The 27,541-nt window shown below is 37.6% G+C and overlaps 1 protein-coding gene across 2 annotated transcripts in view; it reads right to left on the bottom strand.

Annotated features, from left to right (window-relative positions):
• Window positions 1–969: 969 nt before the first annotated feature.
• Window positions 970–27,541, bottom strand: part of GRIA3 (glutamate ionotropic receptor AMPA type subunit 3) — a 536,255-nt gene continuing 509,683 nt past the window's right edge. The window contains exons 16-18 of one of the 2 annotated variants that reach the window (XM_036271251.1): window positions 27,116–27,230; window positions 9,441–9,688; window positions 970–3,191 (exon numbers count right to left, since the gene is read on the bottom strand). In XM_036271251.1, the coding sequence (XP_036127144.1) occupies window positions 9,443–9,688; window positions 27,116–27,230 (361 nt within the window). In that variant the 3' untranslated portion in view covers window positions 970–3,191; window positions 9,441–9,442. Of the gene's footprint in view, window positions 3,192–9,440; window positions 9,689–12,359; window positions 12,475–27,115; window positions 27,231–27,541 lie in introns of both variants that reach the window. The other variant, XM_036271250.1, reaches the window with a different exon arrangement.

Genomic DNA, 27,541 nt, shown 5'->3' with positions numbered 1-27,541 from the left:
CTTCTAAGAGTTTTCCTTTCCCACAACTATTTTTCTTCCTCTCTTCAAGGTCTTGTGTTCCTTGTTCCCTAACTCCAGGTATCTTTCTTCCTTTATCTCTTTAGCATCTCAGCTTCACTCTTCAAGTTCTTTCCTGTCTTAGTTGCAAATTATCCCCCTTTCCTTCCTCCTATCATTATTACATTTTCTATAGTGATCATAGTATAAATGTTGTTTATATTTAAACACTTGCTTTCTTTTTGAATAAAACTATATTCCATATTTAGTATCTACATATTAGACTAGATCATTAGCCTTTTGTTTCTTTTTTAGAAATAATTAAAAACCAGTATATTTCTAAATTCATTATTCTTCCCTCACTTTAGACCAGAGACCCTTGGTAGAGTACAGATTTTTCAATGAAACATCAAGTTATTGTCAGTAATTAAGGCAGCAGCAAAAAATCTTGCCCAATTAACTAAGAATACTAGGACATATGCTTTGTGATAATGTGGGAAAGGAATTGGAAGTGTTTTTGAGGTTTATCAGTCCTAAGTTTGGGCACTTTAATGGGAGGTCAGAAATGGAAATGGGAGGATTGAAACCAAGGTTAGAGCCAAGGCAGGCCTCTGAGGAGAGAGTCCCAAAGGGTGGAGGAGACAGATGGTGTGAATGGAAGGCCCTTAAGTCACTCTTTTCCACCTTTGCACATGAACTAAGGTCCTGCTTACTATAGTTTGTAGACACCATCTCACTCTTGGTGGTCCCGACAAATCTAATCTATAGTTTGGTGGTATAGTTCCATTTAGGTAGAGGGGTCTGAGTCTGACTGCAGTTGCAGTTGGGATCGAGAGAGGCATAATCTTTTGTGAACATCACCATTCAGGTGACTGTTACATTGGCAAAGCTTCTGGTGGGAAGTAAATTCGTGAATAATTACTTCCTGGCATCTGCATCCAAGCAAATTTTGCACAAAGCACAGAAACAGAATTATTTCTTTACAATTTTATTTACAAAGTGTATTAAAATCTTGTACAATGCCTCATGGCAATGAGGCTCTGTAATTTATGCCCACACATGCAATTTACGCTTTTACAGCCATTAGTTTGCTTGGCAATTTTTCTGTTCACTGAAGTACAGCTTTAACAACAAAAAGAAAAGAATCGGAAAAAAAAAAAAACCTCAAGTGACTACCGCCAAACTCCCATAGCTTGAAGTTAGTAGCAGAAATTTGAAGCAATCAATGTTTTTTTAAACATGCAAATTCTTAAAAAATAACAAACCAATATACCTGCCTTTTCATTCCCAGTGAAGTTTCTTCTCTGAAAAACTGATTTGAGTAAATAAAGATACATTTCTTTTTATACAGCGCCTATGAAAACATTTGTGTGTAGGTAGGTTGGTTTGTTTTATACAACTTCATATTCATACAGCATTAGCTTCCCACACTGGAACATTATAGCATTCAGAAGTTGAAAATTACAGTTTCATGAAAACCAAACCAAACCAAACAAAAACACAACAGCTTTTTTTTTTTTTTTGGTGTGTGTTCAATTACCATTTAAAATTTGACAGGTGAGTTATTTGCTTATGACACACTTTTTGGAATAAAAGTTTATATTACACTTTTCTAGAAACATTTTGTTGGAATGAGACTTCCTTTCTTTTCTGAAGACAAGAGCAAATATGCAGCGAGTCAACTAAGCATCTAAAGGTCACACTTGGGAAATAAAGCATCCAAGCTCCTAGTTTTTAGTCTGGAAACTTCCCAATGCATGTCACTGATGAGAGCAAAGTACTGAACTACAGAAAGCATACGTCGTTATACAGGAGGTAATTAGTAAGTGACTGTTTCCTCTGACTGTTCTGATGATGCCAACGGCAGATACACAATTAGTTACTTGATAGCCCATGGAACAATGGAGCAATCTTCTGAGGCAGTCAGTAGAGAGACTGCTCCAAGCAAGGACCTGGGGGTGATGCTGAGGCCCTCAGTTTAGCGGTAGGTTTGGGAATGCATTTTATTCTTTGCAAACTAGAAAATGATACATGCAGTCTGACAAAGAGCCGCAGACAGTAACAGGCAACAGCTGGTAACACAGACCTAGCAAGAATCAAGTCAGACCACAGTCTAAACCCAATGGCCCATCTTACAACACAGTACTGACTCAGTGGTGTGCACTTGAAAGGCATACTAAGCAGAGAAAGCAGAGCTAAACACAGTGTTGTTTCTGAGAAAGATATTCTAAACACATTTGGGAGTATAGGCAGCATTTCCCTTACCTCAATGCTAAATACTCAGCTATACTGGCTTAAAGTACACACTGGAGCAAGAAAAACATCTGTGAGCTGAAAGTCCAGGCTTCTTGGAAAGCCCCTGGGATCCGTTTTAGGAAAGCACCAAGAGGTATGCCTGATCGTGCCCCATTCTCTATACACACAAAAGTCAATTTCAAAAACTCTGTTAATCTCTTCACTGAGAGAATTTATCAAAGCGTGTTCGACAAAACCATTTCAAGAACACAGAGAAATCACCATTTAGTCCCTTCTTTCAAAATGTTTGAATTTTCTTAAGTGTTGCATTTACAATTGAAAGATATATACATTTCAGCAATATTGAAAGGAAATAGGGTACACAGGATATCATCAACAGGAAATACCAAAAACATATGGTCAGCAGATCCTAGAAGAAATACCAGTCTGTCTTCCCTTACACAGGGAGTCAAAGAATTTTTATCAGGAGAAATTATTGTAGCTAAGATGGGCCTATTTGCTAAATTGGAATTTTAAGTGTGTGTGTGCGTGTGCGTGTGTGTGTGTGTGTGTGCGTGTGTGTATTAAAGAACATGATGTTTGTATACTGTGCAGTGGTATCAAAGAATGGCTTTTGTTGAACTGACTATTTTTAGTAAGATTATTTTCACATACTGGAATCTTGCATGTCCATTTTTTTTTTGTTTTTTTTTTTTTAAATTTTTTTTTCAAGCAAAGCAAAACGATTTCAGTGATGGTTTGCATTGTCGCGAGTCTCAGAGTGTTCCATAAGGCACTGAAGGAAAACAAAATCAGTTTTTCCTATTGAAAGGTCATTGCACCATCAGCAATATTCGTGTCATGCCCGACACCAAGGAGAGTGAAATCTGGCTCAGGATCCTTGAAGCAGCCATGTTTTCGGTGATTTCTCTCATCATATGCCTCTAGTGGGAAGGGATCTGCAAAGGCAAGGGGGAAATTTAAATTGGAATGGGCTTTTTAGTGGGAACTGATAATTTTATTATGACTTAGTCTATTTTGGACAAGAACTGCTGCTATTTTCTCAAACTGGCATATCTGGGACTGCACCAGTTTGACTGACTTTAGGTAACAGGTCTGTTTAAAGTCTTTCACCTAATGCAAATGCTTTGCAACAAGTTCAATTAGGTTCCTTCTCTACTATGCATTGTACTAAGGAATATACAGACACTGCATGAAGCCTAATTCAAGACATTAATCACTTAGGATGTAGGTATACTAAAAAGTCTTAGTAGCATGTAAATATAGATATTCAGGACAACTGCAGTGCGGAGTGTATTCTGATTTCAGAACCTGTGACCAAAGACTGTCTACGTGGTACAGAGGGTCAAAAGTGTTCCATGGCTTGCTTGATTAAAATTCATTTGCCTGTGAAAAGAAAATTTGCTGCTCATTGCCAGAAAGGTGACAGCTTGTTTCTGTTAATACCTACAACCTTAGTTATTAAAGTCTGAAAATAGTACAGAGACTTTAAAGAGAAAGCACATTCCAGCGAAAGGTCAAAACAGTGATACTCATAAAGGGTTTTGACATCTATGGGGTCTTGCCTTGATATTGTGGGCCTGATTGAGATGCTGATGTCACTCTTCTCTTGGAGGCATTAACAAGTACAGAGGATTCATTTGCCCCTGACTCTGAAAACTTAAGGTTGCTTTCCTGTCTTCTCTTCAAGCTTACATCTCTCTTCTCCATCCTCTCTCTCTACACCAATGGGATCTAATGTTCTGAACTAATAATAAATTTTATCGCAAAGAAATGACATAATCATTTTTTGTTGGCTTTGGAATAAAAGTAACTGCAAGAAGACTTTCAAAGATGCATCTGAAAGCTAAAAGCCCCAAAGAGAGCAGAATAAGACTAACATGATTACAAAATGGCAGCAGAGTGAATGGAAGCTACACTGAGTATTTCCCAGGACCAAACTGAAATTACAACTAAAATAAAGACAAATCATCAGGAAAAAGCAAGAGAAAAGCAGCTGGAGAAGACCCATAAAACCAGGGACAAGAAAAAATTGACACTGAATCGAGCCTGGTGGGATCTGCGGAAGTGTGAGAGGGCAGGCTAGGAGCCCATGAACAGCAGCTGTTTTAGCTGTGAGCAGCTCTCTTGGGGTTAAAATTCCAAGTTAGCTCCACAGTACAGAGGGCCAGAACAGAACACTAAATTAGCTTCAGCCACTCACCTTGGACTCCAGCAGAGGGAGGGCAGACTGCACTGGAACTGTGTGGATACTTGGGAGCATGGAAAGCTGGGAAGGAACTGGGAGTTTTGTGCTGAATCACTCCCTCACAGGTAAGTAGCCATCTTACTCAAAGAGCCTCTTCCCAGAGCCCCAGGGAGAAGCAACAGCACTTCCCTCAGAAATTTAACACCACCAAGCTGGGCCAGAAGTGCAAATTGAGGCTCATTAACAACCAGCATCTGCCCTACCCTCTGGAAATCCTTTTACCCTGAACACCTGAAAGATTTTTTTCATTTAGCTGAGTGCTATAACCCAAGGCTTATCAAGTAACCATGAATAACAGCCTCCAGGCAAAAAGCTAGAGAATAACTGAACCTTTCCTGGGCTTGTAAATCTACTTAGGGAAATAAGAATTGACAGTGGTGTTTAACGTGGGTCCTCCCACACTCATCCAAACCCAGTACAGAGAACCATATTTGGAGCCACAAACAGTGGAAAATCAACACCCACAGGTAAAGTGTGGCAGCCTCTAAAACCCACTGAGATAGCCAAAATGGGGAAACAAAGAAACAGATCCCAAATGAAACAACAGGAGAACTCTACCAAAGATGAGATAAATGAAATGCAGTTAAGCAAGTTATCAGAGGTAGAGTTCAGACCGATGATGATGATGAAGCTCAACAGCATGAGTAAAGAGCTCAGCACAATGAGTAAAGATATAAAAACATTGAAAACCAACAAATTGGAAATGAAGAATGATATATCAGAAATAAAGAACACATTCAAAGAAATAAGCAGCAGAGTAGGGGAAGCTGAGGACCAGATCAGTGAATTAGAAGACACAGTAAAAAAATCACCCAATCAGAAAACCAAAAGGAAAAAAACAATTAAAAAACAGAAGACAGCTTAAGAGAACTGTGAGACAACTGGAAAGGTAACAACATTCAAATCATAGTATTTCCAGAAGAAGAAGAAAATGAGCAAAATAAAAATAGGAGGAAAAAAAAGAAAAAAAAAAAGTGGGTAAACCTTTCCTTTGGAATGCCCAGAATCCTGAGTCACTTTTGTCTCCAAAGCTTAGAGAAATTTTATATCTATAGCAGAAAGGTCAAAGTCCCCTCCTTATTTCCCATTGGTCATAGCTGCATAACTTTGGGAAAGTGACCTAATCTTTCAGTGCCTCTGTTTCCTGCTTTCAAATGGCGATAGATAACATATTATCACTGAGGTAAAAGTCCTTTGAGGACAAGAACATCACTACTTTAGTAATCCAGAATGTGTTTTCCACTGAACATAGGATGAAGTCTTTAAGTAGGAAAATTTCTCCAGTAAAAATACTATGCATAGGATGAAATGGAAGATTCATGGCTTTAAAAATGGGCTACATGAACAAAGTCAGTATTTTCAAGGAAGACTGTCTTAGAAAAAAAATAGAAATCTTTTTGCTTCATTTCGGCATCTTGAGGTCTTCAAAATGAGAAAGATTTCAAAAAAATGTTTGAAGAAACCAAAGAAGCCAGAAGTAGTTCTGAACAGCAATAGAAAACTTGGAAAATATTTTTTAAAAACAATTAGCAGAGTTAACCCTAGGGTGCAGTGAATCTGGAATAATTGGCAGTCAGTCACCTGCCAAGACATGCTTGAGGGCCACACTTCCAGTGGTAGGTCAGTAACCCAGAGAGTCAGCATGTAGTCAAGAGGCCATTTGCTCCTTAGTGGGTACTGGATTTGGGACTAAGGCATGTGTTCCTGACTCTACTCTCACCCATAGAGGACTTCTTCCTCTTTCAGTGATGTTTTTTTATTAACCAGATTTCACCTGGATTGTAATTTTGCACATGTAAGGCTTTTTTTCTGTCATCCTCCAAGGCTTTTCTTTTCTTTCTTTCTTTTTTTTCTGTCTGGAGACTTCAAAGAATTGAAGGATAGATTTGTTTGCAGAGGAGTTTCCCAGGTTTGCTTTTCATCTGAGGAATGGTTCCCAAGATGCTAGCTTACTGGGTTTTAACCACAATGGCATCAATGTCAATTAAAATGTGATTTTTGCTTTAATTAGAAAAATTTTTGAATTTTACTTCACAAAATGGATCAACAAAGATGACTCGAGGGCAACCAGAAGACAGAAGTTGTGTCAAGTTCATTTATGTGGGTCTTTCCCCAGATTTGGAGTCCTGGTCCTCTACTTTAGAACAGCAACATTCTGCCCAAATGTTTGCTGATTTCAGTTTCTTCCTTCCCTCTTTTTCTTTCTTTTCTTCCTTTCCTTTTCCTCCCTCCCTCCCTCCCTCCCTCCCTCCCTCCCTCCCTCCCTTCCTTCCTTCCTTCCTTCCTTCCTTCCTTCCTTCCTTCCTTCCTTCCTTCCTTCCTTCCTTCCTTTTTTCTTCTCCTCCCTCCCTCCCTCCCTCCCTCCCTTCCTTCCTTCCTTCCTTCCTTCCTTTCCTTTCTTCCTTTTTTCTTCTCCTCCCTCCCTCCCTCCCTCCCTCCCCTCCCTCCCTCCCTCCCTCCCTCCAACACTTCTCCCTTTCTTTCTCTCTTGCTCTCTTTCCCTTTCTTTCTTTCTTCTTTCTTTCTTTCTTTCTTTCTTTCTTTCTTTCTTTCTTTCTTTCTTTCTTTCTTTCTTTCTTTCTTTCTTTCTTTCTTTCTTTCTTTCTTCTCTTTCTTTCTTTCTTTCTTTCTTTCTTTTTCTCTCTCTCTCTCTTTTTTCTCTCTCTCTCTTTCTTCTTTCTCTCTCTCTTTCCTTTCTTCCTTCCTTTCTTCCTCCTTTTTTCCCTCCCTCCATCCCTTCCATCAACATAACCTGGGAGCCTGTGATAAATGTAGACTCTCAGGCCCTATCCCAGACCTGCTGAATCAGAATCCACACTTTTGTAAGATCCCCAGGTGACACAAACATTTGGGGCACACTGACATTTGAGAAGCACTGCTCTGAGGCTTTAACAAGAGACTGAGGCTATAGTAGATGGGGAGTAGGGACATAGATTCTCAGATGGAATGGCTGATAATAAAGAAGATCTGGAGACTATGGGACCCTGAGCCCTGATACCCTGTTTCAAAAGTTTCTTTCTAGGGAAAGTAGGAGTGATTGAATATACCACCTCATGAAGAGTGCATAAATGGAGCATAAGGAGGCTTGGTGAAGTCAGTCCCTCAAGACTTTTGTAAACAAGTGGAATATAAATTTAATATCTGCTTTATGTTTGATAGGATCTCACTGGGATTTCAAGGTTCCTGGAGAATAATCAGGCCATGGGTGATTAGAGGCAGCATGGTTTAATAAAGAATACAGCTATAGAAGAAAGAAATACTGGGTTCCAGTCTCAAAACTGTCACTATCTAGTTGTGTTGCATTGAACAGTTTACTTGGTGTGGCTTGGTCTTAGTTATTTAAAAGGGAAAATACTTTCTGACCCATTACCTCAAATGAAGCAATAGAGTTGAGAACACTTGAAAAAATACTATGCAGATTTTAGGTGTATTATTTCTTTGAATGCTAATATCTCAGAATTTGGGATAATTAAGCTAGGCTGAAATCACCCATGTACCATCCTATGAAAAAACAAATAATATGCCCCATATTGCAATGGACCTATATAACCTACTCAAGAATAAAATATTTTCATCATACCAGCACATTAAATACTTGCATGCAAACAGTGCTAATTACAGATGAATCTATGTATTGTACATTCAGAAATGCAATGGGAACATTTTGTTAGTGAGTTAGTTCAGTGTACCAGATATGGTGTAGCAAAAGTTTACAGTGTGCAGCAGAAAAGAACAACTGGCAACTTCATCAAACAATATAATGCTTTCCATGGTGAAGACAAATTATTTATTTGGGTGAAATATTATTTTAAAATCAGCTGAATTTAGATTCACAATGTGAAATATAAGGAGATCAAAACACCCAAATAAATAATTTGTAGAAATTCAAATATATTGACATTGACTCATGAGGTCAAAAGTCTCCCATCTAAAATAAGCATCGTGAAGTGGCTAAATGTTCTGTTACACTCAGATAGGTGTGTTAGTGATGACAGATACACTTGAAGGTAACAAGACTATATTTTTAAGGACTTCCAAAATGACTGCATTATCCTAATTCAAGCTTGCCTTTGAATACATTTGAGTTATTGGTGATGGTGGTGGTAGAGGATGGCTGTAGCTGCCAAAGTCAAGGTGGCATCAGTCAGTTTCATCTAAGTATGAATTTGGGTCAGCCAGAAGCAAGGATCCTAAAGTGTTCTTTGGGAGATACTTACCTGAATATTAGTTCCCAAAATGGGACAACAAAAGAACTCAAAGATATAAAAAACTGCCTCAGGCTTATATTTAAGAGACCCACTACTTCCCTATGGAAGAATTGCACTTCTCAAAGTGGCAGTGTCCTATTTCCATTATTTATTTTAATATCAGTTCTAGAGCAGCTACTTTCTCTAGGGCTGCACTGTTCAAAATGATAGTCATGAGGCACATGTGACTATTCAATACTGATATGTGGCTAGTACAAGTTGAGATGTGCCATGGGTATAAAATATACCACAGATTTTAAGACTTGGTATGAAGAAAAGAATGTAAAATATCTCAGTTATTTTTATAATTATAACATGTTGAAGGATATCTTGGGTTAAATAAAATATATCATTAAATTAATTTCACTTGCATTTCTTTTTAAAATGTGGCTACCAGAGCATTTAAAATTACATGTGGTTCACATATGTGGCTTGCAAATATTTCAACTGAACTGTGCTTCTCGAGAGAATTTTTTTCTTTTTGGGTCATAGACCACAATTATTACAACTATTCTAATAAGAAAGCACTACTGCTTGACAAGAAAACATAACCATTGTTTTCAAAGAATCAAATGGCTGCAAAGAATAGACCATGCTTGAAACAATAAACAAAACCAAGAAACAGAAAGGAAACAGAAAGAGATTAACATACAGCAATGCAAGGCGATTAGTTTACTAGACCTTAATCGTACCCCTAGATCTTAACACTCTCTGTTCCATACACGTTGTAGCCTTCTCTGTATGTAGCATAATTTTGAGTGTTGGTGGCAGGAGCAGGCTTAAAGTTTTGGGTGTTCTTTGTAAGTTTCATGCGTTTGGACTCTGCCCGTGATTTGTAACAGAATTCTATCAAAGCCACCATCATGGCCAGCCCCAGACCTCCAACAAGTATATAGAAAACGCCTGCCACATTGCTCAGACTCAGAGCGCTGGTCTTGTCCTAAGAGAAATGAACAACACAATTAGTTCTTGGGGGAAAGCAAAGGCAGTGGGACATTATAATATATTACAACAGTATAAAATAGTTCTAAGTTGTAAAATAACTAAACATTGATGTAAGTGTTATGACTCAACTCTGGCAACTGATGTTTCACAATGGCCAGCAAGATGATAGATTGTGCTTCTGTTGACAGTTGTGATCCTCACCTATGTATTCTTTTATTTTGATTCCTTAAATCCGATAGTACTTCAAAACAGTGTCAACAACTAAATAAAACAGCAATTGGTCATGGGAGCAAAACTGTAAACACAAGCACAATTTATTACTCTTTCAATCTCAATAAACACCATTTGCCAGAGTTGAGCTGTGACATAATTTTTATAAATGTAGCACTCTTTTCATTTGGGAACTTGAAGCACTCTTTCCCCTCTTTGTCCAACAACACCCCTTTCTCCCTTGTTCTCCCTGTGACAAACTTGTCAACTACTAATCTTTAAGATGCCGGGTGATAATATTAGACATTTTTGATATTCTTATCTAGGGAGTTACTTCACAAGGGTTTATTTAAAAAGGATGAATTCACCCCTTTCTCCCAGTGGTTGAGAAATTGCTCCCTTTGGGGACTGGTTGTTACGTGTTCATCCTCAGGGCAACAAGTCTTTGTACTGCTAGAACGAGAGCATAGCACAAAGAATTGGCTCTGATCCATCTTCCTGAGAGTTTAAGGACTCATTAGGTCCTGAATTGGCTCCATATAAATTAGAAATTTTTTCTAGGAGGCTGATGGTTTTTTAAAAATCCAACTCATTTGTAGCATTTACTCTAGGGAATGTAGCAATAATTAAAAAAATACTATACTTATCTGCTTTCTAGTCAAAATAGGAGAAAAATTGAGGAAGCCGGTCAGTGACTTTCAGGTCAAATTGTGCAAATCTGACTAAGCTATCTGCCTGTATGAAAAAGAAAAATTGAACTGTTGAACCATGGAAAGAAAAAAGTTGGTGCCTTGAGCCCTACCTTGAGGTAGGACACACCAAGGGGCAGGAGCCTTTCTTTGGGAAAAAAAAAAAAAGCATTTTGGAGTCTCTTTAGAGGGATGTAACCATTTTGCTGCTGAATGCAATTGAATGGAATATCCAAATTATTAAGTCAGTTCAGTGAATTGGGAATCTTATTCAAATGATCACACAGTGAGCAGATGATGGTCATTGCAAACACTCAGTGCTTTGTGGTTCAGCTAGTCTTGGTATCATTTAAAGAATTAAATGTAAGGACGATATGGCCTTGTCTTGATTCTGTTTCCATAGGAGCCTGTCCTGTATTTTTTTTACCTTAATAAAAAGGCCAATTGGAATTAGATCACAGGGTTGGGAAGGGGGTAAGTGTATACTTCACGTGTACAACAGCCTCGCAATAGTCATTCTTCTAAGATGAATGACAGCTAGACAAGTGGTAAAAATTTGTCACTTATGGAATACTGGATCATTTCTTTTTTTTTTTAGTACATGCCCCTAGTGAGAACTGAACCCAGGACTCTCTGGTCCGCAGGCTGATGCTCCAACTGCTAAGCCAAACTGACCAGGGCTGGATCATTTCTTTAAGGAAGCTGGTGAGGCTATCTGTGAGCATGTTCCACAATTAGGAAATCGACCAATTTCTGGTAACCCTCCCTCTGCTATGAGAGTTTTATATGTATGTGGTATTTGATGGGGGAAAGGTATCCCTTGACATAACCCATGTAAGTTGTAGCAATGAGAACAGTTTTAATTTCCATGTATTTAAGTTTCACAGAATTCCCTGTTGTGGGATGTAGAAAAACAGTAGCAAAATGGTTCACTGTATAGGGAAAATGAGTGGCATTTCATGGAATGAATTAATTGATACCACAATATTAGTTCAAAAAAAGGAAAGGCAAAAATAGAAACTAAAAATAACTTTCTTAGGGGAACAAAGAGGGGTAGGAAGGAGGCAAGGAAGAGTGTTTCATGCTTTTCAATGTGATGTTATACTGACAATGTATACCCTTAAGGAGCATGTGATTAAATTTAGAAAGTATTATGTACAAAGATTCAAATGACACCTTTGGAAGAGAGAAGTGTGACAGACTTAATAAGATTCTATATCCAAATAGATGCTGAACTCAATATGACAGCAGCTAGGAGGAGGCTAATCATTATGCTTACAGAGACCAGTCTTAGTTATTTATTTCTTTGACTGTTTTCAGATGGAATTGACATAATACATTAATAACCAAAGGTATTTATAACTACAAAGTCTCTGACACTGTAAGAAGTTAAGAAAAAGTACTGTCACAACAACTGCATCTTTTTTTTTTTTTTTGGTTATTGTTATATTTTCTCTTTGAACTTTGGAAATGTGAAATACAGCAAAACCCCCTTATAACACCGCTCCTTATTTTATAGCTTTGGAAATGCAATAGGTCAGATTGAGTCCCCCAATCATAAAAATAGCTCTCTAGAGTTAATGATTGATGTCACATGACAGATCTCTAAGGCTGATGTTTGCCTTATTCCTTTAGTGCTGGTGTTATAAAGGGGTCCCACTGTGTTAGGGAGTGTGTGTTGGGAAGGAAAGCTGATTTAGGGTAGAAAATAAGCAGTGGTTCAAAATGTGATTGCTAATCAGTACAAAAAGACCTTCAGCAACTGACCTTACTCCCGGAGTCCTTGGCTCCACATTCCCCCTTATCGTACCACCATTTGTTTTTCAGCTTGTCTAAGATGCCTTGTTCACTGAGTTTCAATACTGCAAGGTTTACAGGCGTTCTTCACGTGGGAAATAACATAAATAACATTATATTATGTTATTTTATGTTATTCAAGCTTCAAACTACTTTAAAACTATAGAAAGCGATAAAGCAGGGGGCCCTGGCCACAGAGTACTTTTAGACACTGCAGGCAACCTGAGTATTACCTTATAAAAATTTAACACTACAGCAACACTATATTTACCAGGGCCTGCTCATATCGCTTTGAGTAATCGGCACACACTGTTAAATAATGAGGATAGAATAAAAGGCACTCCTCAGATAGGCTGTATGTGGTGAGGAGGGTCTCCCCTCAAGTGACAATTGTCTGTGGCAGCTTGCAGTAGCTTTGTGAGAAAGATGTGTTATGTTTGATCTAACAGGGTGTCTTGTACTTCCAGACAGAAAGCAAGTTTTATGGAGGAGTGGGGAAGGAGACCGAGCCAGAATGGGAAGCATTTCCAAATATGAAACGAGACAAAAGGATGAATCGGAACAGAAAAGAAAATAGATTCTTCGTGATTAACATGACTTCTGATTGATTGTCCTTTATTACACAAATACATTGCCCAGCTGAAAATGATCATAGAAAGAACTGTACATATACGTCTTCACTCTGCAAACTGAATTTTTATACATATCCTGGTTTTAGTATTCAAAGTATTATGTAGACCTCTGCATTTTCAACAAGAGGAATACTTTCAACAATGGGAGAACTGGCCTATGGGTGGTTTTTGAGTTACTGACTGGCTGTCTCTCTGAGACGGTCCTATGTTTGTGGCCAACTCAGATCACCAGAGGGTAAAGCAGATTGTTTAAAACAAAATTATATGGCATGACCTAAAATGGCAAATTGACTGCCACTGTAGGTAGCACTGTAGAGAAAGAGTTTAGGTAAACTGTTCCGGGAAGATAAGATGAGAGACTAATTTATCTCCAGGAGGCCAGGCCACTGTTTCCTAGTCCTCCACACCTTTAAAGCATAAGGACTGTAGTTGGAGCCATTGGGCAAAGTGCAGGAAACCCTGCTGGTCCTAGGATAAAGATTTTATCTCTTAACTTTTTTTTTCAGCTATAAAATGGGAATAATGACCTTTACCTGGTGTCTTTCTAGAGCTAATGAATTTTAAACAAAGTTATCCCTAATAACTTTGGATAATTGATGAATTATATAGAGAGAGTGGCATAATTTTATTAAAAGGCAAGAAACTACTGGGTGTTCAGATTCATGTGAACTATATTGCTAATACCAGTGCATATTAGTTTGAATGCCACTAATTTACAAGGAGGAAAGCAAAAACATTTATGTAATTATGAACATGCCATAATTTTTTTAGCTTCTTTTGTATAAGTTGGACTTCCTACAGTCACAGAGATCTGGCCTCTATCAGACCAAGTCCCCAAAGCCTATTTACTTTCTTCCCCACCTTGCTGTTGAGAGCAGAGGGAGCATCTCAGCCTGAGATAGTCTGAAAAATGTATCATTCAAAAATCATATGTAATTTCAGAGTACTTGAGATTTGACAAACTATAAATTTTTAGTGTTAGGGAGGTGACACTTTCTCAGTTAGTGCAGGGCTTGGAAGCCAGAATATCTGCATTTCTCACTAGGAAATTGAGGTCCTTTTATAGTTTAAACAGCCTTAGGCTTTTCAAATGCCAACAAGAGATGCTTAGAATGCAAGGAAACAAAATATACTCAAAACTTTGAGCCTCTTTAAAGTATTATCAGCAGTGAAAGTTAAGTCTTAGACATTTAAAGTACAGACAGATCATCTATGGCCCTGACATAAGGGTTAGAACTGCCTTTACTTCTAATCCCCACTTTCTGGCTCCCTTCTCTCTTTCCTTTCTCCTATTTTTTTTTTTTTATCACCACCATCTCTCCCCCATTTACTCTATGCCTTAAGCTAGGCAATGGCCCCTAGGCTCAGGATTCTAGCAGTTAGCTCAGATTTCAGGGGAGATGCTTTCCGATGGCATATAGGTGACCAATTCCATCCGGACCACAGGAAAAAGTACAAAACATTTCCTTTCTCCTTTCTGTTACCTCTTTTCTTATTGCAGTGGGACCAACATACTCAGACGGCTCTCTAAGGCCTTACCAACCTCTGTCTTCCCTCAAGACACTATGTTCTTCAAATTATCTCATTCAATTTCTTCAATATGTTGCTCTTACTAGATTTCAGGAACAGAGCAGTTTAATTAAAGGCCCCCAAAGAGATTTCTCCTTAGCGATCCTGGATTTTAAAGAAGTTTGTCAACCCTTAAATGAACTAGGTTGACAAAAGTGTGACATGTTAGTTTAGAGCAGTGGTTCTTAAAGTATGGCACAAGAACCCCTGGAGGATCCCTAAAACCTTTTCATCAAAGGGTCAGTGAGGTCAAAACTATTTTTACAATAATAATAAGACACCCTTTGCCCTTCTACTCTTATTCTCTAATGATGGAGGCTACATGACACGTATTACCACAAAAGATTGACTAGAGCAGCAGAAATGAGAATTATACTCTCTTATATTAAGCCAGCCATTAAAGAGAGTTGCAAGAACATGAGACAATGCCACTCCTTGATAATTTATTTTTGTTTTGGAAAAATATAGTTATTTTTTATGAAAGTACATTAATTATGTTACATATTAAGTTTATTATTTCAAAACTGAATCAACAAATACATTCTTTTAAAATGCTTAAATTTAAATTTTTGATATGCTAAATATTAATAGATATAATAAACATAAACAAAATTTTGGGGACTTGCCTATAATTTTTTTATCCCCTTTGTTTTATTTATTTATTTATTTATTTTTGCTTCCTTATAATTTTTAAGTGTGTAATGGGATCCTGGGACACAAAAAATTTGAGAAACACTGGTTTTGCAAGAAGGAAGGTTTTTCCTGTGCTGGGCCTATTCTGGGCTGCTACCATCCACTCTTGCCAAAACCTCAGCTTAGTATGTCAGTAAATTAGCATCCTACTTCAGATAAGTGGCCTGTCTCTGCTTTAGGCCATCCAGTGCCTTCCACATAATAGCTGGTAACTGCCCTCCCTCCCATGTCCTCCAGAGTTATAGTAGAGGTTACCTTAGAGCAATGGTTCTCAATTGGGGATCATTTTGTCTTCCAGGAGTTATCTGACAATGTCTAGAGTCATTTTCTATTTTCACAACTGGGTGGGGGATGCTATGGGCATCTAGAGGGTAGAGTCCAGGAATGCTGCTAAACACTCTACCATGTATAGGACAGCCCCTCACAACAGAGCTCTAAATGTCTAAGGTTGAGAAATCCTGCTTTAGCACATCCAGATCTCATTTCATGCTCCAGGATTTTAGAGAAATCTGACAAATAATACACTCTAGAAGTTTAGTCTTTGACTGGAAAAAAATCACAGGGCTTATGAAATCTGGCAGGGAACCAATGTGCATTTTGGAACTTCAAAATAAAAATGGAGAAAAACAAATATTTCAAGCAGCAGCACAGCCAAGGAGCATAAAGCTGTAATAAAAAATCACAGATAATACCACATAACAAGGTTAGGATAGCTGCCAAGAAAAGAAAGTACTTTAAAGGCCAAATCTTCTAGAATAATACATTGCTGTGGGGTGGAATACATTCCCAAGATGGCAGAGAAAAACTGCCATAATTTTTTCTCTTACTGTACCTTACTGGATGTACTGCCTAGCCCAATTCAAATCAACCAAATCTATTGACATCCTTCGCCCAACACACAATTTAGTATTTTAAAAGAAGTGGAATTAGGTGGGCATTCTGTCATTTTAAATGTCATTTTCTTCACTAAGCCATTTTTACCTGTTCCAGTATTTTTTCTCCCCTCCTTCATATTCTACTTTGCATTGTTATTTATGTCTATGTCTCATAACTCCCACAACACTGTGTACTTTTCAAAAGTAGGAACCATAACTTATATATGTATTTTTATCCCTACCTAAAATAATAATTCTCTCCATAAGTATTTGTTGAATAGATAACTCTTTTAGAATTTTGTCTTTCAGCCTAATACTTCACATAATTATAATAATAACTGTTATTATTGGCCAAACTTAATGATAACTCTAAGAAGATAAATTTATGGTCTCTACTTTATAGGTAAAGGAATTGAATACAGATAGGTTAAGAAATATGCTCAAGCCTTCACAGCAATTATGGGGCAAGCTAGAAGGCAAATTAATATACTTCCAGCTCCGTACTGTGCATTCTCCAATGGAACACACATAATGGTAGCAGTCTTCCTTATGTTCATAATAAATTTTTTTCTTTAGAGACCACCATACTCCAAATAACTATCAACCTATCAAGGGCATATCTTGCAGCTGGGGCCTGTCACTGTGGTATAGCCATATGTCTCCAGGGTAATGTTTCAGAGCAATTACTATGGGCTCTTATCTGGTACGTAAGAAAAGTATAAGTCAGAAATATTTATTGCACTCACCTCAAAAGAGAACAGAAAGAATTAAACAAAGTAGGTCAGATTCCTATTATGGAAATTAGTTAAGCATTCTTTCCTCTGAAGGACTTGCTATGAACTTTTTGCTGAGGAGATCCCTCCTACGACAAGGGCATGGGTGGCAGTCTTAGGGAGAGAACAGTAGAGCTTTGTGATATAATTTCAGGGAGTCTGGAAATGTCTCCCCATCCAGAAATATGTTTGTCATCTTTACCTGAAATTCCCCCATTAGAATTACACACCTTGAAGTTGGGGCAACATTCCTTGCTAAAATATACAGCTTCTTGAAAAATGGGAAATAAAGAACTGTTTACAAACTCCAAATCTCTGTTCCATTTTGTTTAAAAAAATGTTCATGGGAGAAAGAATATAAAGTTCTTCTAAGAATAAAATGGTTTACTGAACCTAAGTAATAAAAATGTATATGGATTGTTTATCAGATGGAGAGGGTAAAAGAAAATGTAAATTAGATGTTTAAAATTATGGGAAGGTAGTGTTGACCTGTGGCAGGATGATGATTCCTGAGTGTGGGGAACAGTCAAGAAATAATGTCTATTTTTAAAATAGGGGTAGTAATGTAATTCATAATGCCTTGAAAACAAGTTCTATTTTTAAAGAAAACATAACTGGCTCATACAAATTTATGCTTATCTCTCCCATTCACACCTGGCAATGACTTAGCTACAAAGGACTGTACTCATTAATCCAAGGCATCCAACCCAAGGTGGTAGTTGTCTAGGTTCCCAGCTTCCTCCTAGGTGGTACAAACCAGCCATTTCTAAGTTCAATGTTATCTTAGTGATGGCCAACATTACATATGATAAGTAGGCCATTTTTTTTTTTCTGTGAAAGTAGAAACTGTTTATTTAAAAAGTAAAAATTTTGATATATGTATTTCAAAATAACTGTCCAATTTATTTAAAATTTTAATTTTATAATATACTTAAAGTAGGTAGTTGGAGCCATGTTAGATTCTTTCTTATGAACAAAGAAATGTGGCGAGAGTGATGTGATGGTGCTGTTTTCCCATAGTGGAAAAGAAGGAAAAATGGCCTGGTGAATTAACAACCAAGTTGATTTCTCTAAATGGTGATCCTGAAATGGCTGAGATAAGAATGTACTATGGATATGGCTCTAGGTCTACAAAATATAGGAACTCAGTGTGTAGTATGATTCATCCTCCTAAGAGACAATGAGATATATTCTGCTCTAAATGGCTTCGCTTCTCCTTTCTGTGCAGGGACATCTAAACAATAAATGTATGTTTAATTAATGATGCCAGAAGATCTTCAGTAAAGCCCTTAGGAGGGATAGATATGTGTATAAATATGTAGGTTATGGAGAAAGACAAGACGGTCAGGGAGAAGTAAAAGAAATATATGCGCAAGGATAGGATGATGTATTTGCATAATTAGAAACCTGCTCTAACAACACAATATCTGGGTAATGAAAATGGAAATTTATCACGACCTAAGCTGGAAGCCCTCCCCTTACCCCATTTCTCATCCAAACCTCATTTGAAATCACTAACAATTACTTCTTAGTACCTAGTGAATTTTTGGGAAAAATTTATTAGAATTATCTTTGACTCAGTGGAAGGAGGATAGCCACCCTCTCTTTCTCTGGCTTTTTTTACTGAAGATATTTCAGGTTTCAATGGTGACAAGTCATCTTTAGCAATAACTCACTTTTTTTTCTAGCCTTTTCTGGAAAACTAGAATCACTCAGGAAATCACAGGCATGTACAGTAAGTCCTCACTTAAAATATCATTGATAGGTTCTGTGACTTTAAGTAAAATGATGATAACAAAATCAACATTACCAAAGGCTATTTGAAATAAACAAGAATTAAGTTCATATGGAATCCCATTATTATAATGAAATAGTGTTGAATGAAACGACATCATTTGAGTACCTGCTGTACAGATAGGCAGTTATACACATCTCTGCCCAGGAGGACCTTATTTGTTAAGTTGAAGCCAAATGATGACCAAGCAAGAGAAGAGTCTTTGTTGGATGAAAAAATTTACTCTAAGGTCCTTTATATTCTTTTTTTTTTGTGAGTTACCTTGGGATATGTGTAGTAAAAGAATTTATCTCTCCATATAGTATCTGTTGGAGGCTGTGGCAGTTCAGAATGGCCCTAGACTATACTAGTGTCTGGAGCCATTTTAAAAACTCTCTAACCATTTCATTTCACAGGGGTTTCTGGATGTAAGACTCTAAGAGAATGAGCATTTAAGTTACTTCAATATCTCTACCCTTGGCGAAAGCCTGAGCTTTAAGCCTCCACAACCAGGGAGCATGCTCAGATGACTGCTGGCATTATTGGACTCTGGCCACCCAGGTGACCTTCATTTCACAGGGGAAGCTACAATGATTGGCAGAGCATGCAGTGTTTAGCTGCTAGAAGCTCCCTCTGTGAGAGTATTTATATCAATGTAGTTCACAAATGTAGCTCAAACCTGTTTAACTTCTTGCTAATGAGATAATAATTTAATATAAGTAGAAAGAGAAAATTCAATAATGAATGCATATCACATTAAGAGTTGAAAGCTGTGAATCATTTTACTAAGGGCTTAAGAATGTTAGTGATTGACCTGGCCAGTTTTGCTCAATGGTTAGAGCATTGGCCTTCAGACTGAGGGGTCTCTGGTTTGATTCCAAGTCAAAGGTACATACCTGGGTCGCAGGTTTGATCCCTGGCCCTTGTCGGGGTCATACAGGAGGCAGTCAGTCGATGTGTCTCTCTCACATTGATATTTCTCTCTCTCTCTCTCTCTCTCTCTCTCCTCCTCCTCCTCCTCCTCCTCCTTCCCTTCCACCACTCTGTCTAAAAATCAATGGGAAAAATATCCTCAGGTGAGGATTAACAACAACAACAACAACAAAGAACGCTAGTGACTTAAACTTTTGATGAATATCCGTGCTAGAGAAGCAGCCTCAAAGTCACTCGTAGATAATGTGGATAAAGCCAGTGCATTTCCAAATGATAACCTCTCAAATTCAAAATGATAGACCCTTTGATTCTATAAGTTGTGAATTTCACTGATGGAATTCTGCCAAACTGGGCCTTTGTTCAACCTCTCCTTTTAGAACAGAAATCCAAAACCATTATTGGTTGTGGATTATCTCACATAACCCAATTTATCTGAGAAGACTTCTTATTCAATTTGTCCCTGACAGAGAGAAGGAACTCAGGGAAGATGCTAAGATCTTAGAGAAGCCTGTTTTAGTTAAAATGTGACTGCAAATACTTTCCCAAATACATAATTGATATGATTCACTTGAAAATTTGGTTTTAAAATTCATTAAAAATTCAAACTATCAAATTTGGTTGGGTTTTATTATGTATAAATGTGTTTTCTTTAGATATCCCAATGGCACCTAGAAAGAGAGGCATAGACTTAGAAGACAGACAAAAACTAGTCTTTACTAGAAATTGACATGACAAGTATTTTTTGAAGACATCTAGTTTATTCCCCTGACTATAGGCAAAAAATTCATTGAGAGTTTAATCTGATAGGTGCCAGCATTCTCTTTTTTCCCCAATAGCCTTCTCTTAACCATGACCCATAGAACAATAATCAGTTCAGCTTACACTCCAGTAGAATGAAACAAATGGAGCCTATACATCAGATCTGAAAGCTGGTTGCCATGCCAGGACGCATACCACCATCTTCTAGCTAGCATTCTAGCATTCACTATCTGTATTTCCAGCAGTGTTGCTGGACAGGACACAACAGCAGTGTCAGTCTCTCCTTCTCATTTGATATCTTTCTATTTTTTAAATGTAATGCATGCTATTGTCTATGTCTATATTTTGAGAAACATCTGCTTCAAGGCCAGATGAAATTAAGCTTTAAGGCGAAAGTAGACTTGGACTACACTTTTGCCTCTTCTGACCAATAGGGATTTGCCTCATGTGCCAAGGGCCAAATGCTATACCGCTCTCTAGAAAGTCAAAAGAGAATGGATTTCAATTGTTCTCGGTAAAAGAAATCTGGCCCCACCCTGCTCCACCAACTTCAGTTTCCACCCTAATTGAATGCATTTATTTATATCGAACCTTTCATGTTTCTTTTCCATGGGCTTTCCTACCTTTCAGAGAGTGTGGTTCCAAACCTCCTCTCCAAATGAAAGGAAACCAATTGATTTGATCTTAGAGGGGCAGAAAGGGCCTAGACATACACGATTTCACTATGCCACTGCAACGATGCCTTTCCTCTTGGCAATTGTATAACATCACTCTTACCTTCAGACTTTTTACTCCTGCTGCTCTTTCTGGAGCTCTGGTGTTGGACACTTGGTCATTATTTGTCAATAAGAAACACATTCAAGTTATCAGGATAACACCAAAGGCAAATAATCATGTCTTAATCAGAGAAACCATGTTACCAATTTAAAAATTAAAACATCACTAGAATGGGTTAATTTAAAAAAAAAGTTTTCTTTATGGATTACATTTTTTTTTCTGGTGGTAGAATTTATTCTTTAACACCATCTTGCAAAATCAATGGTTTTGGTAGTCACTGGACTGGTTCATTTCTTAAGGCAAAGAGGTCCCTTGCTTGAAGTAGCCACTTGAGAAAAAGTGAGGGTTTGCTCTTGGGAGAAAGACCTGAATAAGTTCAAGGAGCAAATTTATTCACTACAAAAAAATAAAATTGTCAGGTTCTTCATACTTCCAGGAGGCAGCACCAGGACAGAGACATGCAAATCAACGAAGAGCATAATATACTCACCCTACTCTTCTATCCCAAACCAGTCTCGGTGATTCACAGGAACTTCTTCCAAGACCCAGGAAATGCCATCGATCTGTAATGATTCTTGCCTACACACATAACAGTGTAAATTAAGAGTCATTGGGATCCATCTTAACCCTGGGTATCCAAAATGTCTACCTTTGGGGATGGCTCCTGCCAATAAAAGGTCCATCTTGTTGCAGGTAAAAGGCAGATGCAGATTCACATCCATTATTCAAGGCCTAAGAATGTCAAAGACTTCTGGATGTGGAAGAGAATTGGTTAAGAGATGGTGGCATAGGAGAGGAGAATTGTAGACATACATGGAAGAAGAATAAATACACATAAAACTAAGGATCTCATTTATGCATATGGGAAACCTAGTATCACCTTGTTCATCTATTTACCACTGAATAAAAGAAAGCCGAGGGTATTTGAAAGTGGGCTGTCCTAAAGTATAATTTTTTACTATGTTTGAATAGAAGACTTGCTAAGCAAATGTATGGGATTAAAAAAAGAGATTGTTAGTGATAAGGAGGATAATTGTATTTGAATTTCTTAAGAGAACAAACTGTTTTTAGGTACTTTAAAAGCACCTATGGGGAAGGAAACACAACTAATTTAAATTACAAGTCATATTTTGAATTTATTCAAACAAATTCCCTAAGTTCTTTCTTAGCATTACATTGGCTAGTGTAATCTAGTCATTATATATTTGAAGATAACAAAACTTCATTTCTCTATCAGTATTCTATAAATCATAATGATCGTTGAACAATTTATTTAATTAATGGATGTTTAACTGCACATTCCATTCTCATCTCTTACTTCCCTATATACCTTACAAGTTAAGGCACTTATGGTACAACTCTCATTGCAGTCAATGTTCCCGAAATAACATAAAATGTGATTATTTTCCACCTAGAAACTATGGACATTGGAAGTCTATTTAAATCCCTGGATAGAACTAAAGCCAGGGCAATTCTAGGGTGAGGTGGGGTAAGGTTTATAATGCCTTGTCACCCTAGTCACAAATAGCTTGTTTCACTGACCACACACCTTCTAGTAAGGTAGGGCTATATGGGAAAGCTAATCTGGTGTACTTTACCCAAGATTAAAAGAATGAAGAAGCATGATGGTGCTTCTTTCAGAAGAATTTGCATGTTTGAGGTGACAGGCAGCTATAGATGAAAGCTGATGTACTTATGAGGTAATTCAGCAGCTAAATCCCCATTCTGCTGTGATTTATAGCAACAGACTTTTATTGGCTGTGTCACAAACCCCTAGTGAACTGGGTTTATCGCTGAAACAACCCACTGGTTCTTAGTTACCAGATCTGCACACACATTGTAATAAAGCTCTAACACAAAAGAGTGATTTGCAGGTTAAAAATCCCTAAACCACAGCTGTAATTTCCATGATCCTTCCTGTGCATTTATATTCCATCAAGGAAAGATCAATTCTGATTTGTTTGGGCCCTGTTAGCCTAGGTTCAGGAAATTGGCAAAACCAAGTATTGTAGTTCTAGCCTGTAGGTCTGGTTCAGGAGCTAATTCAATGATTGACCTTGAATTAATTCATTGTATTCATAAAATAAAATAAAATAAAATAAAATAAATATCTATTTCATTAGTTTAAGCATGTGCATATTTATTTATTTATTTTTAATTTTTTTCTTTATTGATTTTAGATAGAAAGGAAGGGAGAGGGAGAGAGAGATAGAAACATCAATGAAAGAGAACATTGCTTGTCACCTCCTGCACTCCCCACACTGGGAATTTGGCCCACAACCTGGGCCATGTGCCCTGACCAGGAATTGAACTGGTGACCTCTTGGTGCATGGGTCAACGCTCAACCACTGAGCCACACCCGCTGGCAACATGTGCATATTTAAAACAGACTGAAAAATTGCTGGCTCCTTCCATAGAATTGTAGCTTCTTGAGAATAGGCTTAGAATGTGTAATGTCTCATGCCAGGGGGGAAAAGTCAATAATTTAACATAATTGCCCACTTATCATTACTTAAAGGTTGTGGGAGACAAAGAAATCAGGACTATAGGTTTTTCTCCCTTTCCTAGTTTCATAGATAATAGGCATGGAAGTGATTTTGAAAAAGTAAAAGCACTCATAAATGTCAGGCTTTGTGATTACTGTCATTTTTAGTAATCAGTACTGAGGTCTAGAATGGCTTAAATATGCCATTTGCATCGTAACCAAAGTAGTTGAGAATGAACCTGATTTTCATGGAAATATATCAAATGCAATCAGATTGACATTGCTCATTGGATAGTTAGATGTGATAAATTGCTATCTGCAATATTATCACAAGAGGTGACCCTGAAAGTCTTCAGAGATTTGTGACAGCATTAGCCATATGACCTCAAAGTCACCACCATCTTTGGGTCTCACTTTCTTTATGAGATGATGGTATATTCAACAGTCAATTGTCATGTTAACTGGGGATGGAATACAATAAAAAAGTATAATTCTAAGCCATTTTACTAGTACAGTCAAACCTCACTGATTTGGACTAACAGAGGGGAGGGGTTTTCTGAAAGAAAGTCCTGGATTACAAAATCTTTTTGAAGAATGACAGTTTTATTGCTTTAAGCATATTTTGTAATTCAGACTCACTATAAAACATTGCCTTTGAGGAGGTCTTTGTGAGCACTACTTTAGCACATATATTTGTAATGAATATATTTATATCTAATAAATGCTTCCAACATTTAAAAAAGGTTTGTTCTCTTAAGAAAAAATTCAACTGACAATCTAGTCCAAACCCTTCATTTGCTTAACAAATCTATCTTGGATGCATCCCTGATAAAATAAAGTTATATTGTAGACTAGTCTCTGTCCAGTTTATCACAGATTATAAATTAGAGAGCTTCAAATTAATAAGGTTTCACTGCCGTTTCTACTTTCTTCTTCATTGATTTGTTTTTGGCATCTCCACTAAATAGTGGTAAAACAGAATCAAGTTCATCTCTTGCCCCTTCTCTTGCTCACTCTCAGAAAACAGCAGATAGAAAGAAGGAAGAAGATAAAGGCAAGCTGCGTGGTAGTCCAGAAATAGAACAAGCAATCATTGGTTAGGCAGCAATGACCATAGTTGAAAAAATGGTTGACTTATTTCAAAAGGTTGGCTGTAGAAATGACTGAAAAAAGTGATTTGAAGGATACCTGAAAGATAGCGCTATCGTCAAAGAAGTTGAAAACATTTAAGATCTACTGAAATATTTTTCTATTTGCATATCAAAAATCATATAATCTGAAAATTGTGAGTTGGCGATTAAGTTACTTGATAATTTCTCAGCAGTATCAGATAAGAAAAAAATATTGATTGATGGTTATAATTAGTATATAGCTGATCTAAAGTTTTATGGGTCTTCATGATACCAAAACATCTGGGTGAAAAGTGAAAATTCAGCCAAATGTGTGTAGATTTTTTTATGTAACATCAAGCATTTGGTCATTTGAAAACTTCTGGGCACTTGGCATCATGTGAATCTTTTAGAGTCATCTTGAAACAGTCCATAGCTCTGTTTTAACAATGCTGAGTATAAATGATGAATTCTTCAGAGTAGTGTATCCAATCCAGTTCAATTTTCATTCCACAACTCACTTCAATGATATACTTAGTTTCTCCATGGCCTGCTATTAACATGAGAAAAAGACCAGGAAGAAGGTATTAAATACTCTAGGCATCAGGCTAGCCATTCCAAAACTCAAATGGGCCAAAAGCTTGCTAAACTTTTAATGTCAGTTCACATGGGTGAGAAAGTTACTGCTTTTTGACACACAGTAAAACTTTGATTAATTGGAATCCATAAGGGATAAATAGAATTTTCAATACTCACTTTGTTTCATTCTTGGATAACAACATTTTTTCTTAAAATGCTTGTATCCACTTTCTTTCCTCAAGGAAGAAGACTTTAATGTTTGAGGGTCAATCCAGATGGAGAGAAGATATAGTACACAGAGCTGAATGTGACCTAACCACAGGTCATTTCTTGGCAAATGATTAAAAAAATAAATTCCTTGTAGTCTTCTCTTTCAGTACTATTTGCTGCTTTCTCATCACCACTGCTTTCTCCAGTGGTGACATGGTATACTGAGTGGGGGTAGGGGGGTGGGGGAGGGCTCAATTCAGTTAATTGGGGTACTGATTAGGTGAGTTCTGGTTAATCAAGGTTTTATAATAGAAGACCTCACCAATGCTTGGTACGATTATGTGCTAAAGAAAGTTATTAAATGTATTTCTTTGAAGGTGCTCTATATTAGTGTTTCTTAACCCACATTATACTCCAGACGGGTAAACTAATTTTTGTGCCAGAATCCTGAGGAATGGAGAGGGAAAGAGAGGAGCAGAATTGTAACCATTGTCTCTGAAGGAGAAAAGTTTTTGTCTTGCCTGTCTGTTGGTCTGTGGTTGGGAAACACTGTTCTTCACCTTAAGATGTCCATGGATTCTTGGTTGTACAAGAGCTGATCTTACATGTTTCGATATAATTCTCATATCCTTTGGGCCATGGAGAATTCTGCCTCAGGTCCTCTCCTGTACTTACCCATTGTGTCCTTCCATCATTTGGTAACATGACTTCTGAGCTTGCTTCCATTTCTTATTGCTTGGAGGTAGGCTATTCATTCTAACTAGCCCCGAAGAGCATTAAGGAGTCAAAAAGATGCTGAGTAAGATGGGTTTTCTCACAATGGCTGCCTGGATAACAATCTGACCTACCTGAACCAAGAACATGGCTAAGGAAGCCAAAACAGGAATTCATATACACAGAGTATCACAGTTAGGCGACGCACTTGTTTAAATATACAAAATGTCTTTGCAAAGTCTATATATGAGGTGGCCTATTGAAGAAAGACCCCATTTAACTTGAAACTGACCTTGTTCTTTGGCTTTCAAGTTAAGTGGGGCCAGCTTAAATAGCCATCACATATAGAGAACAACATCTTATCACTCAAACACATCATTGAAGAAGCCAAGTCTAATCCACCAACCAATTTCTGTGAGAAACATGCCTTAGGGGGAAAAAAAGGCTGTAATCCCACTTTTTAATAAATGGATTTGATTTCTCTCATCACTCAGCTAAGGCAGGCAGGGACAGTCTTAAGAAAATTATTGGGCTCTAGAAAGCTTAGAGTAGTGAAACCCACATCATAGCCTTCATAAAGCAACTAGCCTGGTGTGTGAGGGGAAGGAAGAGGTGTGGATAGGGAGGGAGCCTCTGTCTGGGAGTTTAAGAAGGGACCCAAGTTAGATCAAAAATGAGGGCAGTGCCCTGAAGTCTTTCCGGTTCCCAAAGCAGCCAGGCAGGGGAATAACCTGGTCATTCCACTTTATATGTGAGTCTTGTGCTTTCTCCTCAATAATAAGATAACAGTCTTGCCGATTACTCTTCACTAAGGGTACCCGGTTGTGGTGACATTGAGGCTGACCTTGGAGTCACCGCCCCCGCTGCCGCACTCTCCTTTGTCGTACCACCATTTGTTTTTCAATTTGTCCAAGAGGCCTTGCTCATTCAGTTTTAATACTGCCAGGTTAACAGCATTTCTTGAAACGATAAAACATAACTTGTAAGAAAATGCACAAATGCTTAGGAAATCGTTAACGTATAAAAAGGAGCACAAGAGGACAAATTGGCTAAATTTCACAGAACGTGGAGCTATAAAAATGTCTGTACAGCAAATACAGGGTTAAATATTGGAAGGTGGCATGGAGGATAACATTTGCTCAAAACTGAAGTGTGCGGGATGGGGAAATTGTCTTTGAGAAAAAAAGTAACAAGAACACCACACTCATGCAATTAACATTCGTCACATATGGCACCATAACTTGGCTTTTACCATTTAAATTGAAAAAGC

Source organism: Molossus molossus, unplaced genomic scaffold (genome assembly GCF_014108415.1).
Source record: "Molossus molossus isolate mMolMol1 unplaced genomic scaffold, mMolMol1.p scaffold_m16_p_2, whole genome shotgun sequence".
NCBI lineage: Eukaryota > Metazoa > Chordata > Mammalia > Chiroptera > Molossidae > Molossus > Molossus molossus.
Note: the sequence above shows the minus strand (reverse complement) of the source record. Positions and strands in the feature narration are given on the sequence as shown.